Genomic DNA, 19,838 nt, shown 5'->3' on the forward strand with positions numbered 1-19,838 from the left:
TCCGTCTTGCACAATCTCAACACCTTCACAGCTGTAAAACTCTGTTAATAAAGCACCAGCTCTAAACTCAGAGCTCACCTCTCTCCCTCCCTCTCTCCCTCTCTCCTGGACTCTCCCCTGCCTCTGGCAACACTATCTCACACTCTTCACACTGCTTTTGTTCAACTGGGATACTAGTTGCTTTGTGTGTGTGTGTGTGTGTGTCATACCTGAGCAACTAGGATTTATGTTAGTGTGAGTCATGACATTAACTAACATTCTATGATAAATAAGCATTGTTGGCATCTAATTGTCATTTCCAGATTGATTGTGTTCATTTGTAATTGTGCATTAACATAGTTTGCAGCTGATAATTGTTAAAGACAAAAGGCCTCGTCCTGAAGTGCAGCAGATTTCTACGCCTGTGTGTGTTTGACAAAGGGGAGGTGGTGTGCGGAGATATGTAAACTCAACTCTGACCAGAAATATGAAAACAATTACACGTCCACAAGCACGCGTTCTCACTATACATACAGTACAAAGTCAGCAGAGTGAAGTGCTGTATTGTTCAGGTTCAATAGCAGAGCCCGGCTCTGAATGTCACAACAAGCCTGGTTTTCACCAGAAGAGAGAAATCTATTCACAAAACAACGTTCAATGTGACTTTTCCAGCACTCTCTTAATTCTGCAGGTGTCTCCTTTTGTCACACAAAACATGAGTCCTGGTCAGATGAAGTCATTTTGACAGATCATGCTCCTTCGTCTGTTTACTTTTCTGTCTTCAGATAGACGTTGACCTCATAAGAGGACGTGGCTGCTGTCATTCCACCGGCGGCCAAAGACTCTGGGAATGTCAGGGTCGGACGGGGAAGCCACGCTCAGACATGTCACGTATGAAGGTGGGAAAGCTGCACAGCTGGAAGAGCAAGTTACGTCTTTCGTGGTGAGATGCATCACAGTTATGTTCAGTCACACGATTCTCAGTCCTGAAGTTTACTTCTGGAGTCACAAAGGTTTATTTCGGGGTTTTCTTTAGTGGAAACTTTCGTCTGCTCTGAGATCAGTGTGATACTAGTGATACACATCCACAATAATAAATAAAGACTTACTACAAACCTAAAAAGTTAGAGCCACGTCTCCATGGTTACAATTTTCCATGGCAACACCTGCTGAACAGGGTTTCCATGGTAACAATCAGTGACACCAGCACCAGAGCTTTGCTGCAGGTTTTCTTTTGTAATACTCTTCGCTGATTTTTTTTTTTTTTATGACCCCCAATAAAGTGTCTTTGCCCACCAATCAACCCCATAATACGTTTTGATATACAAACACACACAATGTAGCCTCTAACCATTCAGTTAAACCTGTTAAGACCTTTAACGGGGTTCAGAAACCTCTTTATGTGGAGGCCAGATTCATATATTCATAGTGCTTTGGTTATAGGTAAAAATGTGTAAGGATCCACAGATAGACACCCAGACTAGGTGTCTTGGTACGGATGTGGATTATGACGTTGAATATCGTCATATGATATAAAAATGTATATTGTTTATATTTTTTCTAAATCGTTTATTTCATGATGTTGTGTAAAAGCAGCAGACCATCTGTGTTACAGGGTATAAACATTATTTGGACGACGATTTACGTTCCTTACATGTGGAAGCTTCAAGGCTTTTTTCTTCTTCACCTTAAATGGACGACACAGAGATGATTATCACAATGTGAAGATGCCTAGATTTGTTGTTTTTCCTCTATAATTTCACTTAAAGCTATTTATTATGTGTTGTTTCACATCACAATATCATGTTAGAAGATTTGGGCCGTATCGCCCAGCATCTTGATCCTTTTGTGATCGTTTTGCATCACTTTGTGGTTGCTTTGTAGTTTAGAAATGTTAAGACACTTCATACAAAGATTCAAATACTAATAAGCCAACTATCCATCACCTTCTTATTGTGGTAGGGTGGCAGTCGCTGCCTCTGGGAGTGAGCCCAGATGAGAGGGTTGACTCAGTCAGCCATTTTTTTTTAGTTGGGGAAGTACCAGAATTCAGGGCAAATGTGTCCTACTTAAGATAGTCGATAACTAGGAAGCTTTATGCAACATTTCTTTATAGTAAGTTTGCGAAATGGGTTGTAAGATACTATAGAAGGAAAAAGAGACCACAAGACAAAAATAAAAAGCACTCAGACACAGTTGTAACAGTATCAGGAAATTTTATTTAATTATATGTATATAATTCTGTTTCTTTGTTAATCGTTTAATTCATAATACCCATAGAATATACAGACTATAACCCTCAATAACTCATATCTCTTTGACAATCTACGTATATCTTCTTTTAAAATAATAATTCCTTACAAGATCTTGGAGGGGAAATCAAAAAAAGCAACATTTCAGAAAGATTGAACACTGCCAATAATAATAATAATAATAATCACGCCCATAAGAGAAGTAAGGAAGAAAAAAAAAAAAAACACAAATAAAAACATTCTAATTATTAAAAAAAAAAGAAAACTGAAAATACAACTTTAACTCCCTTTAATGTAAAAAAAACAAAACAGAAAAAACAACAACTCACCAATATAACAACAACAATAGCAATAATAAGAACAGCCATTTAAAAACAACAATATCTGGAAACAGGCCTCAGGACGGTCCGGCCTTTAGACTCGTCGATACTGTGTGAATGTCATGTGGTGCGTTTAAGTACAACTCTTCACCAAAACACAGTCACACTCCTCAGAAAGAGAGAGGAAGTGTGTGGATGTGTGTGTGTGTATATATGTGTATGTGTGTGTGTGTGTGTGTGTGTGTGTCAGGAGGATTTCAAAATGTGGTCCTCTTGGTTCGTTCCCATGGTTACCCAGTGAGATGTTTGGTCTGATGGCAGGTTGGTTGAAGAGAAAGAGAGAAAGAGGAAAAAGGTAAAGCAAGCTGGGCCTGGTTGACTGGCGACCAAATGTACAAATGAAACACAGAAAAAAATATCTGTGCGACTGTTTTTAGTTTCGGTCAAGAAGAAGAAGAAGAAGAAAATAAAAAATCTTACAGATGTAAAAAGCACAAAACCGCAGGGAGAGAGCCCAAAAACACACACACACACACACACACACAAACACAAAAACAAAAAAACAAGAATAGTCTTGGCTTTATGTTACTGATGAGCAGATACACAAACACTTACATAAATTACTGCAGACGATCCATTTGCTTTAACACACACACACACGCGCACACGCACACACACACAGCAGGTGAAACTTAGAGCTGAAAACGGAGGATACAAGACCAAAAAAACGACCTCGGAGGGAGAGAGAGAGAGAGCGTGGCTGGAAAGACAAAGTGCAGACGTGCTGATTGAGTTATGCGAGTTTCCTGCATGTGTGATCATCCAAGATCCAGGTGAGTCAAGTGGGCCATGATGTTTTCTGGCAGAGGGACGAGGAAAAGTGGGAGCAAAGTCAGTGATATGGATCAGATGGTCTTCACCAATACAAACGTGGAGAAGCAGACAGAAGGGGGAGGAAGAGGGGGGGGGGGGGCAGCCCTTAGAGTAAAGCGTGGTGAGAGTCGGGAGGTTGAACAAAAGTACGCGTTTCACCACATGCACCTAAACGCCTCACACCGATCCCAGAGTGCTGGATATGGCTTCTGAGAAAAAACGGCTCAAAAAAAATACATGATTTTTGCTGCGAGAGATAGAAAAAAAAGAGAGAGAGAGAGAGAGAGGATCCAGTGCATGTGTTGGTCCATTTTAAGGGGGGAGGGGGGGCGTCTCTACTGGTCCCAGTGCAACAGGCAGAAATAAGTGCAGACCGAGCTGGTGGCGGAGCCGGGACCCCGCGGGTTAGATACAGTCACATCCAGAACAAAGAGAGGAGGAAACAGCCACTGACGGGGGAACATATGGACACAGACGTAAAACACACACATGCACACACTCAAAGAAACATGTAGCGCTAAAGAGTAAACATCCAGAATGTTAACAGGTAGCAAACAAAACAACACACAGGCGGAGGAGGAAGAGGGAGCAGGAGCGAGAGAAGAAGAAGAAACGGGCAGAGAGGGTTTAAATACGGCACAACCATGAAGAGAGAAACAACCGTACAGACCTCTGACATTCTGGGTTTCACGTTTATGTTGTTGTTTTTTAAAATGACGCTCATTTAAACGTCCACATCATAGTTACAACTTTACTGAATTATCTGATATATAACAGTCTTAAAGATGCAAGTTGTTTAAATGTGAATCTTTCCATCTCTAATGTCCATCGTATGACACATTTTACAGTTTTCTTCGTAGTCATAGAAATTCACAACTGGCGAAACACTAAGCTGCAGTGACAGACTCCATTAATTCAACCGTTTACATCAAACACAAAAATCAGAAAACGCTCGTTGGGAAAGTGCACTTCTATAGATCCCATTTAAGTATGGCTGCTTAAAATACATAATTTGATCAGATTTGGGCCTTCGCTTTTTAATTTTGGATATAAACAACTTCTCACAAATTCAGGGGGAGTCCTGTTTGTCTGTCCTTGTTCAGGTTAAAGGTCATGAAATGTGTTTAAGGTACGATTCAAAACGACAGAGATATTTCTTAGTAGCTCCCCAGCCAAGTTTCCTGCATCACTCTGCCACTTTGGTTGATTTCAGGAATGCATGCATTCATATGATCTTAGTTTTTTTGTTGTTTTTTTTTTTGAAAAAAAAAGAAAAAAGAGCGACGACATAATCTATAAACCTGCCAACATGCCAGTAAAAACATTGAATATTTCGTCTCAAAATCATCAAAAAAATGACTTGCAAATATAAACCCCAAAACATAGATACTGATCTGAAAACACTCGAACAACGGTGTACAAACAAAAACTGCGACGAGCACACTTTAAAAAAAAAAAAAAAAAAAAAAAAAAAAAAGCTTTTTATATATTTGTATATACACACACCCGATTATCATCCCCGTTCTTTTAGCCCTCGATTTTTCCAGGTTGTAATTTCACATGGAGCAAGACAAGAGAGTTATGGTGTTGGTTAATACAGTAGTTTATATGAGAGAGAGCTCAGACTGAACGATCAGCGACATGTGCAGAGAGAGAAAGGTTTGATCAGGAGAGGGACTGGAGACGGGACAGGATGAGGCGGGAAAACAAAACGTGAGGCGAGAGGAGGGCGAGTCCAACATGGACAAAACTGAAACAGTAAATGTACGACAGACCCTAACCCCCCCCCACCCAACCACAGAAATCCAAAAAGTTAAAACTTAGCTCTCTTGCAGTAGAAATGGAAAGATAAGCAGTTAAATGTTAATTTCTTGTTTTCTCTTTTTTTGTTGGTGTCTTGAAGATGCGCTTTTTTTTTTTTTTTTCGTTTAAGCATGTCGTTCGGGGTCTTCTTGTTCCGAGCCTCTGTGTGGCTTTGTCACTCTTTAGGGCTAAAAAGAAGAAAAGACAAAGAAATGCACTCAGGCCCACTTTAAATGAATAAATAAATATTACGTCTGATTCAACCACTCACCATTGTCTAAGAGTTAAGGAAGCAAAGCTAAAGAGAGCGACCCAAATGTCCACTACAGTCACAATGAAGACCTGCAGAATATTACAGCCCAAGAAACGTGTACCAAAAAGTATCTTTGATAATCTAACTGTCATGAACATTAGATAGTGAAAGTTACTGCAAGGACATTTCATTTTGTGTTGATTTTGGTGGTCTAATCACATTTATTTTTACAATCAACACTTGATATTTGAAGTCACCTGCGTTAAGAATAACTATAAAGAAATAACCTTCTTCTCTATGATGGTCCTGTTTACTATGTAGGTCAATATTAAATTGAGACAGTTTCATAACCAGGTAAAGTTCCTCACAGTAACTTTAAGCTACTAAATTAAACTCCCCCTTGTTTAAAAACCTCCAAATAAAAAGTTGTAAGATGGCGAGTGAGTCTGTGACCAACGTGCAGGACATAAGACGGTTCTCTGAAATCACTGTCGTTGAGGATTCGTCTTAGTAGTTCCATGTTCCTCCTGACTCAGAGCCACATATCTACATTTACTATCGTCAGTTAACTAAATTAGAGTTAACAGCTGAGTTTTCGGTGTGTTTAAATAAATGCATTAATGGCATTTGCTCCACTGACATCTAGTGGTCTCAAATCACAACAAGTCTATTCAGAGCCAAGAAAACTAGCGTGATCTGTATCATCAGGTGAAGCACCTCAGAGGAATATCTTATAAAATACGTCTTCTTTTTGCCACCTACACCAGCAGAACCTCATGGTGATGTAACCGTGTGTGTTTGATTTCATAGTAAGAAGCCTTTTTTCCACGTACCAGTGTGTCTCAGGAGCCCTGGTAGGTTTCCTGGAAACGAGCGGTTTCCTCGTAGATCAGCTCCTTCAGCTTCTCTTTGGGAAGGTCGTCCAGCTCCATGGTGAAAGTGAAGGGCTCCTCTGCTACGGGCTGCACACAAACACACACACATTAAAACACACCTTCCACTAAAGCTGGAGAGCTCTTTCGCTAAAATCTAGCTCTAAAAATAAAGTCTTGGTGGTGAAATTGAGAAGAGCACTGTTGCAGCATGATGCACACACTTATTAAATGTATAAAAGGAGCAGATTAAACTCATGCTGTCTGACTTTTGTCTATAAAGTGGGGAAAGCTGGAGAGACTTTATGCAGCAACAGTGAAGTAGAATGTTTGATTTTTGGACACAACAAGAATAAAGACGTAAATGACACAAATTGGGCAAACTGGTATAGAAATCCACCAGTTGTGGTTTGTACAGTGCAGCAGTAGAAACTGAGATTACGTTCTTTAACCTCCCTCCATCTGAACCCCGGAGCAAACTTAACAATAATTAAATTCCAAACGGAGCTAAGAGGCTTCCCGGCACAACGCAGAAAGCCTCGCAATTAAATCTCGGCTCATGATTGAAAACAAAGACAAACATTATTGAATAAAAAAAGCCCTTCTGCCTGCAACATTTGTGCAAAATCTCAAAACTTGGCTGACTGACGGCTACGGCTGAACAATTAATCTATTATTATTTCGGCTTCCCACAATTAAAAGGAACGTTGCGTAGCATTTAGGTGGATCTATTGGGAGAAATGGAATATGATATACATTTTAAAGTATGTTTTTCCTCTTTAAAAAAGGACAGTAAAATCTTTCATTATAATATTGACAGAATAAAAAGTCACTGTTCTTGTAACTTTGAAAAAAAGCCTTTAAAAAAAGGGCATGATTCACATTCGTTTACTGGGCTTTATGTTATTTCTTTGCAGCCGTTCACTGATTTCATTTTCCTGCGGCAGCCGTGTAATAATTGATAAATCATCATAACATGCGGGTTCCATCAGTGCGTACCTCATCGGAGGGGTCGTAGTACTGCTCCAGGTAAGGATGAGCCAGGGCCTCCTCCACGCTGATGCGCTTCACGGGGTTAAAGGTCAACATGCGACCCAGCAGGTCCAGAGCTGCGACAGATTCAACAAGAGCTTCAGTCAGTACAGTGATATTACATTAAAATAGATTGCTAATTATTAACAATAAACAAACTGCTGCGTTTAAAGTTCATACGTTTCATATTTAGTATTTCCGTACCCAACCCCTGCACAACAAACCAATGATATTGTGCAGAAAGAACAGAAAAGACATTAAAATAGGAGACAAAAGTTTGCCACTTCTTAAGAAAGTGCTGACTCGACCCTCTCAGTGTAAACTTTGACTTTGTATCGCTGGATATTTAAAAGAAAATCCTACATTTTAATATACAAATTGAAGTTAGAGGTAGATGGGGTGTGATTTTATTGTCCCACAAAGCTAAATTTCCATAATATGTTGTAAGAATTTAATCAGAATTTGAATATAGATACATAGATAGATATAGTTTAAAGCTCTAATTTTTACTCTCTTTCATGCTTATTGTGAAATTAAACAAAAAAAGCCATACAGCAGATTTGTACAGATCATCTGACAAACAGATAATCTAACATCAAAAGCGTGTTATATAAATACTATTCTTCACGTTTATAGGTGGTAGAATGAGACTTTTCAGTGTCAGTCAGAGAAGATAACTTGAACAAAAGGCCCATTGATTGGTCACTGATAGAAAAACCTTTTGTTGCTGGAATTTCGTCTCACCGTTCTCAACATCTACAGAAGAACCAGCTCCGTCCTTCAACCTGTTACAGCCTAACTATCGGCCATACAGAGCTGCTTTTGCCTCCACCTTTTCTCCCCCTTATATTCCAGGCTTACAAATGAATAATACCGTGTGCTGCAATCACCTTTTGAGTCTGCATTGTACAGTTTTTCCCAGGGGATTCTGGGTTTATGAGGCAGGGACTGCAGGTAGTTCCTCGCCTTCATGTTGATGATGCAGTTCAGGTCGTCTTGAGACGGAGAGCCAAGGACGCCTGAACACAGAGAGGAGAGTGAGGGACAGTTTACATTATGGCTGGTGCTCGCTCCATTTTCAGCTCAGCCATGTTTTACTCTGGTTACTTGAAACTGTGCAAGTTCACTTTAAAAAAAAGTTGAGTTACTTGAGTGAAGAATTCGGGAAGGTTATATGTACATGCTTTGAATTACAACCAAATCAAACAGCACAACTTGGCAAACAAAGAAAATCAGAGGATGCAAACCTGATGTTTTTCGGCTTCAAATAGTGTTAAAATGTTGTACAAATGGGGTAGAAATGAGTGAAAACTGACCCAGTATGTGGTTGAGCTGGTCCAAGTAGTGTTTCCCGGGGAAGATGGGCCTGTTGGACAACATCTCAGCCAGGATGCAGCCCACTGACCAGATGTCAATGGACTTGGAGTAGCCCTGAGACACAAACGCACACACATTTAGCACAAGCAGTCAGGAAACTGAGAAGCTTTACATTTAAACATAGAATCAGTTACACACACACACACACACACACACCTTTGAGTTGAGCATGATTTCTGGAGCCCTGTACCAACGCGTAGCCACGTACTCGGTCAAGAAACCTGTGTGGTCGTGCTCAGGGTCGGCTATCCGCGCCAGGCCGAAGTCACAGATCTGAGGATGACACAAAGGGTCAAAGGTCAGAAATTTGATATTAATACAAGTCAAGCACCAACATTTAAAGACTTCAGAATCTGAGAATGGGTAAGGTTGTATATTTTCCTTAAACTAGAGGTTTCAGGAATACATACCGACAGTGATAACAGTTCTCAGTTTATGAGTCTCTAAAATGTATTCCTCCTGCTCTACTTTCTACATCTTGAGATATTGTAAATTATGTTTTTCTTCTATGCAAAATACCAATTGCAGGACATTCACAGAAGGAAGCGATTTGATCAGTGTCTTAATTATTTACCTTCATTAGCTGAGTAGATAAAGTATTCTAAATCAATTTTAAGTATTACCATACATATATTAAATGAGAGTATGAATGTTGGCACATTATTAGTTGCACAAAGTGACGGATAAAGTAACGTATAGCTTCTGTAATGAGGGTTTATTTAGATTTGTTTTGTTTTCATGGAGTGGAATGTGTCAGAAAGCACCTGCAACATGTGCCGTCTTTGTTCTTCACTCCTCCCACATGATCAACTAATCCAGGGATTGATGGTTTGGCTGCTGAGGGTTCACAAGTGTTCACTAAAGCTGTTCAACACGGCAAAGAGAAACCTCGTGGCTCATATCAATGCCTGTATTATAGCTTGTTTCAGTTTTTGAAAGACAACCAGACACTCTGGAAATAAAAGTAAGACTTAAATGAGTCTCCGATGGAACACACTGACCTGAGAAGCTGCTAAAAGAATAAACATGCACAACACAAAGAACAAAAACATTGTTTTTGAGCTCTTCTTTCAGATAAGTGTAAAGAAAACCTTCAAAATACACATTTAGGTGTTTAATTTACTACTTTGGCTATTTTCGTCTGTAGATTTCTCCTAAATTCACCAAAAGTTACCATTAGTTAAGGCCTCATTTGCATATTCAAGCATAACATTTCTGAAAACTTACATACAAAAACTAATTGTCTTTATGTAAATAATCAACTGGGGAACATGTTTTTGACATTCATAGCCTGATGTATACAACATTTGATAAAAAGAGAATTCCAAAATCCCCTCTGTAAAAACCTTCGACTCAATTATGTCGACAAAATGAAACAAATAATTTGAACATGGCTGATTTATGCAAATTAGCACACATTTGTTAAAAAATGCCCGATTTGCATATAAAACACTTTCAGAAAATGTATAATAGGAAAAATTTGCCTTAATGTAAATAATCAACTGGTGAAGTTTCATGGTGAAATCTGAGTTGTTTGATATAAAGTAGCTGCAAAATAAAACATTTGATTCTGTGTTTATCTTTTCAACCGTTCCCTGATCATCAAGGAGGGGCTCGGGTCAATCCATCGCCCACATCCAACATTCCTGAGATTCTTTTTCAATGTTGTGGAGCGCTGTAACTTACATCTTGTACCAATGGTTAAATAAACATAAAGGTTTTTGTGTATAACAGTTTTAGTTAAATAAAAATAAGCAGTCGATTTGAATGCCCAATATGTGTGAGATTAAAATAGTATCCTATTTTTAAGTAACTTCTCACGTACTGACTTTGTATCAGAGGGAATGTTTCACACCTATGCTACATTTACAACATATAAGTGCAGGATTTCGACCACTATGCAACTATATATGCTTTGCAAAGGATAAATATGTAGTTTTTATTTAGGTTCGTGTGTATTATCCACCATAACCTAAAATAACAAATCAAACCTCAAAATGTGTCTTTTTGTTGTTGCAGGACGAAATGACAAAAAGGATAGAAGTAGCATTCTTGTTACCAGAAATGATGGTGTGTGTGTGTGTGTTTGTTTGTTTGCTGACCTTGAGGTCGCAGGTGGTGTTGATGAGCAGGTTGGAGGGCTTGAGGTCACGGTGCAACACGTTGGCAGAGTGAATGTACTTGAGGCCTCTCAGGATCTGGTAGAGGAAGTAGCAGACGTGGTCGTTGCTCAGCCTCTGGGTCTTCAGCAGCTTGTACAGGTCCGTCTCCATCAGCGTCTGCACGATGTAGCTGGAGGGACGCGTGGGTCAAGGAGGACAACAAAGATGGCCGACAGAGTCCACTGAGACCAGGGAAAACTAAGGAACGCTATGAAAGCAAGTTCCAAGGTGTCATTATGTATTAAGCAACATACATTTATGAAGTATGTATGCTTCACAAACCAAGAGCTCTGTACGTTGTGTTTGAAGCCAAATGGATGCTAACACACTAAACATTATACCTGCTAAACATTAGCATTTCGCTAAAATGCTAACACAGCCTCACAGAGCCGCTCACGTGGCTCTAGACTCTTATTCTTGTTTATATAAGCGCCCCCAAAAATAAAAAGAACATCACAAATTTCCTTTTAGTTGTTTTAAGTGAACAAAGCAGCTTTTCACAGAGAAACCGTCGAGGCGGCAGCAGCCGTTTGGCCGAGCCTTCAGTCCACTGCTCCGCAAATCACTACTGTCACTCAGACCTGAATAATGAGGCTCAATGACAACAGCAGACATGTTGAATCAAACTAGAAGATGTTACATAAACAGGTTGACTGGGTAAAGCTGAGACGTTTGGAGGAGTTGAGTTCAACATTTTAGCCTAGATATCACAGTACTTCTGATGCTTCTAATTGTAGAAAATGTTATTTTTACTTTAAATATTTGCATTCAAGTTGGCAAAGCTATTTAACAAATCTAAATATACAAACTGTAATTTTAAATAATTATAAGCAACACCTAGCATTTAAAAACTATTTTATAATGATTTATATTTCATATTTACCCCAAAAAATGTGCTTTTCCAGCCATAAAGGACATGAGAAACACAATTACCTAGTTTTTCTCCTTATTAATGTTTACACTGAACACGATCTGGAAGTTCAACACTAAGCCGAGAGTAAACTGACTGAAAGCTGGATTAATAACTCCTTGTTTATTTGTTTGGAGGAGCCACAGAAAAATTCTCCATTTTCATTCTCCCTGCAGTAAACTGTTGCAATAAAGCTACTCTTCAAAAGCCCCTTACTTTTTTTTGAATGCAATATGACCAGATGTGTAAATGAATACCTTTTGAGTGCTCCACTTATGGTATGTGCAGCACGAAAAAAAGAAAATATTGCTTTTAAATGCCAAAATCTAAATAGTGAACATGTTTTTTTTAATCAATTTAATCCTTTATAAGAGTTTGATTTAATCCAAGTTTGGAGAATAAAAAAGGCACACAAATGCATTAAAGCTGTAAAAGCATTAAAGGATACACATCCCTCATGTTGTCAAGGTGCCGTGCCCGGAGAATGTCGTTGATGCCGATGATATTCTCATGGTGGAAACGCAGCAGGATCTTGATTTCCCTCAGTGTGCGCTGGCAATACGTCTGGTGCTCAAAGGGGCTGATTTTCTTGATGGCCACGCGTGAGCTTGAAACGTTGTCCATCGCAGAGCTGGATGGGGTGGATGCGGAAAGAAGCAGAAACCGGTGTCATATTACACTTTGTTCGTTCTCCACACACACACACACACTCACTCACAGAGAGTGACGTTATCAGAAACTGGGGCTAATACTCCGGGCTAAAAAGGGCGTAGCAGACCTTCTCCAGTGCCAAGATGCACATGTGACACGTCGTTTTTGCTGCGATTTGTGGAGAGCTGCTGTGGGTGTGCGTTCCTGAGTGTAGGTGCGGTGTCAGAGTGGTGTAGGTGTGGAGTACACGGAGGCTGAGAGCAGCTCGTTTCTGGGACCCTTGAATTCACCGTCCCCTTTGCGTGAGAGCAAAATAAACCAAGCTAGTTGGCCTCAACAGGAACACTGGTTACATCACATCTTGTTGAAGGCGTGTTTCATATTGCACAACACTCTGCATGAACCGGGCAAGTTCACACGCCTCTATTTCCTTCTGTGACATGAAGAGACAGCACTGAGTGTACACATCTGGAACAAAACATCTGCACACGTGGATGACAATTAAGTGCAGATAAGATTATAAAATGTGTGTTGTTTATTTTCTTTCCCAGTGGGTGTTGTCCATGTGTGACAGTGGTGATCTGTGTGGAGATGGATGTGTGGAGCTCATCCGATCACGATGACTTGGCATTGATGTCAAGAGCAACAGGGGTTGCTCAACATGTCACCACAAGGATGTAGATCAGAGTCGGCGATAACAGGAGGAGGCCTCCACACAGCAGACAGATCCTCCTCTTCCTCCTCTGCAGCAGGATTCAGGCAGATGTGGTTCAGAGGTGTGACATGTCTGCAGAAAGGTTTCTCTTCAGAGAGCGACCTGCTGCGTGATCACTGGTTTCCTGTTGAAGCTCGTAGCCACGCCTGTGGCTAGGCTAACATGCTAACCACAACACGAGCTGCTCTCTGGGGCTCAGCGGGGTCCGAACACAAACATCCACACAGAGCTCACAGCTAGCAGGCTAATGCTAACTGTTGACCACAACTGATAGCATTAGCCTGCTAGCTGTATAATGCTAACTGTTGACTACAACTGATAGCATTATACAGCTAGCAGGCTAATGCTAACTGTTGACCACAACTGATAGCATTATAGAGCTAGCAGGCTAATGCTAACTGTTGACCACAACTGATAGCATTATAGAGCTAGCAGGCTAATGCTAACTGTTGACCACAACACTTATAATGCTAGCTGGCTAATGCTAACTCTTGACTACAGCAGTTAGCATTACCCAGCTAGCAGTATAATGCTAACTGTTGACTACAACATTTATACTGCTAGCAGGCTAATGCTAACTGTTGTGGTCAACAGTTAGCATTATGATACCACAACTGATAGCATTAGCCTGCTAGCTGTATAATGCTAACTGTTGACCACAACATTTATGCTGCTAGCAGTATAATGCTAATTGTTGACTGTAACTGATAGCATTTAGCCAGTTAACAGGCTAATGCTAACTGTTGTAGTCAACAATTAGCATTAGCCTGCTAGCAGTATAATGCTAATTGTTGACTGGCTAATGCTAACTAATGTAGTCACCAGTTAGCAGTATAATGCTAATTGTTGACTGTAACTGATAGCATTAGCCTGCTAGCATTATAATGCTAATTGTTGACTACAACATTTATGCTGCTAACAGTATAATGCTAACTGTTGACTACATTAGTTAGCATTAGCCAGCTAGCATATAATGCTATCAGTTAGCATTAGCCTGCTAGCTGTATAACGCTAACCGTGACTGCAACAGTGCAACATTAGCCTAGCTCGCTAGCAGCTAACGCTAGCAGCTAACAGCTAGCTAGCAGCTACGGTGGCCGCAGAGACTCACCACACCATCCCGTACGCGCCCTCCCCGATGTAGGACAGGCTGGTGTACCGCGGGCCCACGTCGAAGATCTGGCCCTTCACGGACTCCGCGGGGACCTTGGCCACCGCGGCGGCTGGAGGAGCTCCGTCCTGCGGGGCCGCCGCCGAGGAGCCCGCCGCCCCGGCAGCCGCCGCGCTGCTGGAGCCCGCGGGCCCGAGCGCTGCGCTGCTGCATGAATCCGCCATTACTGTCCTGCTGCCTGGCTGTGTGAACGAGTGACGGGGAGCGGGGCGGCTCGATGCGGGCACTCGCTGCTACCGGAGGGGAAATGGATTCCGTGCGCGAGCCCGGATTTGGTGTCAGAGGCGAGCGTAAATGCGCGTGCTGGAGTAGGGGAGTGAGATACGTGCGTGAGGGGCGCCTCGTCCGGGCGGAAACGCGTCATGCGGACGTAAGCACCGCCCGCGCTGCTGCCCGGGTGAAGTGAAACAAGCGCGATCTGCGAGATAAACACGCAGCAGCAGAGACGAGGGGGCGTGGCCTGAGATGTTGCATGCTGCCTGTTGTGACAAGAAACAGAGAATAATATACATAATAAAATAATATAAATATAATAAAATAAGATTAAATTAAATAAGATTAAATAAGATAAAATATAATAAAATAAGATTAAATAAGATATAAGATAAAATAAGATAAAATAAAATAAGATTAAATAAGATTAAATAAGATAAAATAAGATAAAATAAGATAAAATAAAATAAGATAAAATAAGATAAAATAAGATAAAATAAGATAAGATAAGAAAAAAAATAAGATAAAATAAGATTAAATAAAATAAGATAAAATAAGATACAATAAGATAAAATAAGGTAAAATAAAATTAGATAAAATCAAATCAGATAAAATAAGATAAAATAAGATAAAATGAGATAAAATAAGATAAAATAAAATGAGATAAAATAAGATAAAAAAAATAAGATAAAATGAGATAAAATAAAATAAAATAAAATAAGATAAAATAAGATAAAATAAGGTAAAATAAAATAAGATAAAATAAGGTAAAATAAAATAAAATAAGATTAAATAAGATAAAATAAGATACAATAAGATAAAATAAAATGAGATAAAATAAGTTGAAATAAGATAAAATAAGATAAAATGAGATAAAATAAGATAAAATAAAATGAGATAAAATAAGATAAAATAAAATAAAATAAGATAAAATAAGATAAAATAAAATAAGATAAAATTAGATAAAATAAGATAAAATAAGGTAAAATAAAAAAAATAAGATAAAAAAATTAGATAAAGTAAGATAAAATAAGATAAAATAAGATAAAATAAGATAAAATAAAATAAGATAAAATAAGATAAAATAAGATAAAATAAAATGAGATAAAATAAGATAAAATAAAATGAGATAAAATAAGATAAAATAAAATAAGATCTTGTTTGCACGATACCCTATGCTGCTGTAAACCTGTAAATGTCCCCGCTGCGGGACTAATAAAGGATTATCTTATCTCATATCTTATCTTGTAATATAAACATGTCCTTTATTTCTCCACATTGTTTATTCTTGCCTTTGTCATGACAGTGAGTCACAGCGTTGGCATTTCCTGTCAACTGATTGTTTAAACATTTTCACTCATTTAAAGAGGAAAGTCATCATTTTTATTATAATGTCTATAATTAGTTGTGTATGTAAAAAAAAAAAAAAAAAGATAAGATAAAATGAGATAAAATAAGATTAAATAAGATAAAATAAGATAAAATAAAATAAGATAAAATAAAATAAGATAAAATAAAATAAGATAAAATAAGATAAAATAAAATAAAATAAGATAAAATAAGATAAAATAAAATAAGATAAAATGAGATAAAATAAAATAAAATAAAATAAAATAAGATAAAATAAAAAAAATAAAATAAAATAAAATAAAATAAAATAAGATTAAATGAGATAAAATAAGATAAAATGAAATAAGATTAAATAAAATAAGATCAAATAAGATAAGATAAAATATTTTTTCCATTTATATATTTATCTGTTTAGAGCCAAAACTCTCTTATAATCTTATCACCATGGAAACGACTGCGACTGACGCAGCCACGCCCCCTATTGCTGACGTCACCGCGTCGGGCGGAGCACTTCCTGGTTGCTCGGCTGCATGCTTGTTGTGGTTGATTTATGGTCTATTGGTTCATTTGTTCCCCTCAAGGAATGACACACATCGTCCGGATTCGTTTAGCGCTCACTCTCTTCGGACTTCCGTGTTCCTTCTGCATCCACGAACTGAGGTATGAACATTTACCTTAATTAATAGATTAATCTAGAAGCTGTGCATATTTAATATATCACAGGACAGTGTCGGTTCCAAGATAATCTCTGTAATAAAAAGTAGACATAGTTATGAGCTTTAGTAGCTGTTTCTGTCACTACCAGGCGATATGATTAATCAGTATTAAGCATTAACTGTTTTTATATAATATACTGATAAGTCAAGCTTTACTTCCATTTAATATCATATCGATATGAATGATACAGTACCAGTCAAAAGTTTTGACACCTTCTCATTCAATGTTTTTTCTTTTTTTCTTTTTCTTTTTTTTTCTACATTGTAGATTAATATTGAAGACATCCAAACTATGAAGGACACATATGGAATTATGTGGTAAACAAACAAATGCTCAACAAACCAGAATATGTTTTATATTTTAGATTCTTCAAAATAGTTGAATGAGAAGGTGTGTCCAAACTTTTGACTGCTACTGTAAGTTTAACAACAGTATGAAGTATATACAGTATTTTTTTATTATTAATATGTTTAATTCGTCCAAAGGAACACTCATTTTGGCCAAATATTAGATTAGATTACAGTACCAGTCAAAAGTTTGGACACACCTTCTCATTCAATGGTTTTTCTTTATTTTTATTTTTTCTACATTGTAGATTAATATTGAAGACATCCAAACTATGAAGGAACACATATGGAATTATGTGGTAAACAAACAAATGCTCAACAAACCAGAATATGTTTTATATTTTAGATTCTTCAAAGTAGTTGAATGAGAAGGTGTGTATAAACTTTTGACTGCTACTGTATGTCAAACTAATTTTACCAAATAATAGCGAAACCAAAGCATCATGACTTTAGGCAACATGTGTGTTAATGCAGTATGTCATGATTAATAATTTAAATGTTATTAATGCCAGAAGATGTATGCTCTCAACACTTGAGAATGTGTATATATTATGTTAAGTGCTGCAGAGCCAGGCGGGCGTGGAGTGCATGTGGAATGATGTATGACCGGAACTATTATTGTTTTCGTAGTAATTTGCCTCTGCACTATACTTTTGCTCTGGTTTATGCTTTAAGATGCTTGTTTAAGAAAGGAGATGCACTTATGACTTCTGGTGACTAGTAGTTCTCTTGAATACCTATGTTGAATACACTTCCTGTAAGTCTCTTTGGATAAAAGCGTCTGCTAAATGACTGTAATGTAATGTAAATGTAATGACTACGCTGCTGCAGGGACGGCTCTGTGATGTCATATTCTGGATTTCTATGATGTCATATTTCTTCCCTTGCAGGCCGGCCATCTGCCACTCATCCTCTCAACTTTTCAAGACCAGTCAAACCATCAGACCCATCACTTCAAGTTCCTTTAACCTCTACACAAGCAGTGTCTGGACAATGCCATCCTCAGCCACTCCTCATGTCAAGTCCAGATGCCCCAAGTATCCAGGGTCTGAAATCAAGCGCTTCTCTGTGCCTAACGACAAGGTTGGCTGGAGTGTGAACTGGCCGCAGTATCTTCCTGTCAGCTACACCGGCCCTTCAGTAGAGAAGAAACCAGTATGGGCGGATCCTGATGTTGGGTGAGAGATACATCTTAGGACTGTAGTGTATGTTTAATGGATTGTAGATGTGTCTTGGCTGCTCTGCTGTGAGACATTCAGACTTTTGCACATGCTCTTAGTTTTCAAAGATCAGCTGGAGATTATTCACGCCGATGACTTTTCCTTATTTCGCAGCTCTTTCACTCCAAAGTTTAACTCTGTGGATGGAGCTGTGGACAGGACGAGCTTTGAAGGCAGCTACAAAGTGGAAAAGGGAAAGCCAATGTAAGTTATCGCATACCAAGAGAAATGGTTCTAACACTCAGTCTGTTTGGAAACCCTCGCTTTCACTATGCATTTCTGTCTACCACCGAGTGATCACTCTGAAAAATGAATGCTTGATTTAAGCAACAAAGGAAATGTGTCAACCATTGCGCAACCATACCTGTAAGAGGATAACTCTTGTTTTCCGCTGTAGCCCAGACACCAAAAAGTATCAATGTAATGGCCGTGAACAACCAAAGTATCTGAGGAAAACAAAATGCAGTGTATCCTGGGCTGTTGGCCGTTGCTAGGAAACAATCCGGTGTTCTTTGCGACAGTGATGCCAACAATAAGGTTGAAAAATTGCCTGTTTAACAATCATGTCAGAATGAGAGCTGACGTTGTTAACTGGAAGGTCTATGATGCTCTATCTGCTCTTTACTATTTTAAAAAAATGACTTCTTCTTTTCTACCTATAAATGCATTTGCAAATGTGCTTTTTTACTCGTGTAGAAATCCTCGTGGACGCACAGGGGTGACTGGTAGAGGTTTGCTGGGACGATGGGGACCCAATCACGCAGCAGATCCCATTGTCACCAGGTAACCTTTTTCTTTAATTTACTCATCTGTGTTATCCCGGTACTTGCTAACCAAAGTTCAATACTCAAGTAAGCTACATAAAGAAGAATTGAAATTAGGAAAAGCTCATTACCACCATGCAATTTAAAGTTCTTCTAAACAAAGGTTTCAGCGTAACAGAACAGTTTCCTGTCTTGTTAAAAAAATGCTTAAATAACAAAGAAATAGGAACTTTGCAGTTTTCTTTTCATAAATGCCTGATGGACAGATGTATGTTTTGTCACTTTCTCTCAGATGGAAAGTCAATGCCAACAAAGCAAAGATATCTCACTCCGTCTCCAAGCGGCCGATCCTTCAGTTCGTGTCCATCATGAGGAAAGACTGTGGGGAGTGGGCCATTCCCGGGGTTGGTGGCTTCTACATTTCTCTTTCTAACAAAAATGAACTCACAGACAAGACGTGTGAGGGTTTGAGTGGTTTTGGGTTTGTAAGCTGTCAGGCTCCCGTGACTTGCTTTGTTTATTTGTGCGGGTGTGATTGTTCTGTAGGGGATGGTGGATGCAGGGGAGCAGGTCTCTGTCACGCTGCAGCGGGAGTTCTCGGAAGAAGCGTTGAATTCGTTGGCAGCCCTGCCATCAGAGAAGGCAAAAATCAGTGAGCGCATCATCAATCTCTTCAAAACGCCAGGGTTTCAGGTCAGCTATTGACACCCACTCATTTACTATCTGCCACAATTTAGTCTACAAGTTAGTGTTTTTCTTTTTGTCTTCTTCAGGTCTATAAAGGCTATGTGGACGATCCCAGAAACACTGACAATGCTTGGATGGAGACAGTCGCTGTCAACTTCCACGACGAATCA

At 38.9% G+C, this 19,838-nt stretch overlaps 2 protein-coding genes across 2 annotated transcripts in view; one reads left to right on the forward strand and one right to left on the reverse strand.

The window, feature by feature from the left end:
* Positions 1 to 4,620: 4,620 nt before the first annotated feature.
* Positions 4,621 to 14,861, reverse strand: mapk3 (mitogen-activated protein kinase 3). The gene is made up of 9 exons (XM_054606842.1): positions 14,311 to 14,861; positions 12,282 to 12,464; positions 10,864 to 11,053; positions 8,918 to 9,034; positions 8,701 to 8,815; positions 8,275 to 8,403; positions 7,352 to 7,461; positions 6,314 to 6,442; positions 4,621 to 5,415 (listed from the first exon to the last, which is right to left on the reverse strand). The coding sequence occupies exons 1-8, from the start codon at positions 14,532 to 14,534 to the stop codon at positions 6,323 to 6,325; spliced, it is 1,188 nt and encodes a 395-aa protein (XP_054462817.1). The 5' UTR covers positions 14,535 to 14,861; the 3' UTR covers positions 4,621 to 5,415; positions 6,314 to 6,322.
* Positions 14,862 to 16,413: 1,552 nt separating this feature from the next.
* nudt9 (nudix (nucleoside diphosphate linked moiety X)-type motif 9) overlaps positions 16,414 to 19,838 on the forward strand; it is a 5,688-nt gene continuing 2,263 nt past the window's right edge. The window contains exons 1-7 of the mRNA XM_054607679.1: positions 16,414 to 16,593; positions 17,888 to 18,175; positions 18,332 to 18,421; positions 18,914 to 19,000; positions 19,274 to 19,385; positions 19,528 to 19,674; positions 19,755 to 19,838. The exon at positions 19,755 to 19,838 is cut by the window's right edge and continues 1 nt beyond it. Coding sequence (XP_054463654.1) covers positions 16,484 to 16,593; positions 17,888 to 18,175; positions 18,332 to 18,421; positions 18,914 to 19,000; positions 19,274 to 19,385; positions 19,528 to 19,674; positions 19,755 to 19,838 — 918 coding nt within the window. The 5' untranslated portion in view covers positions 16,414 to 16,483. The remainder of the gene's footprint in view (positions 16,594 to 17,887; positions 18,176 to 18,331; positions 18,422 to 18,913; positions 19,001 to 19,273; positions 19,386 to 19,527; positions 19,675 to 19,754) is intronic.

This window comes from Anoplopoma fimbria, chromosome 11 (assembly GCF_027596085.1).
Source record: "Anoplopoma fimbria isolate UVic2021 breed Golden Eagle Sablefish chromosome 11, Afim_UVic_2022, whole genome shotgun sequence".
Taxonomy (NCBI): Eukaryota; Metazoa; Chordata; class Actinopteri; order Perciformes; family Anoplopomatidae; genus Anoplopoma; species Anoplopoma fimbria.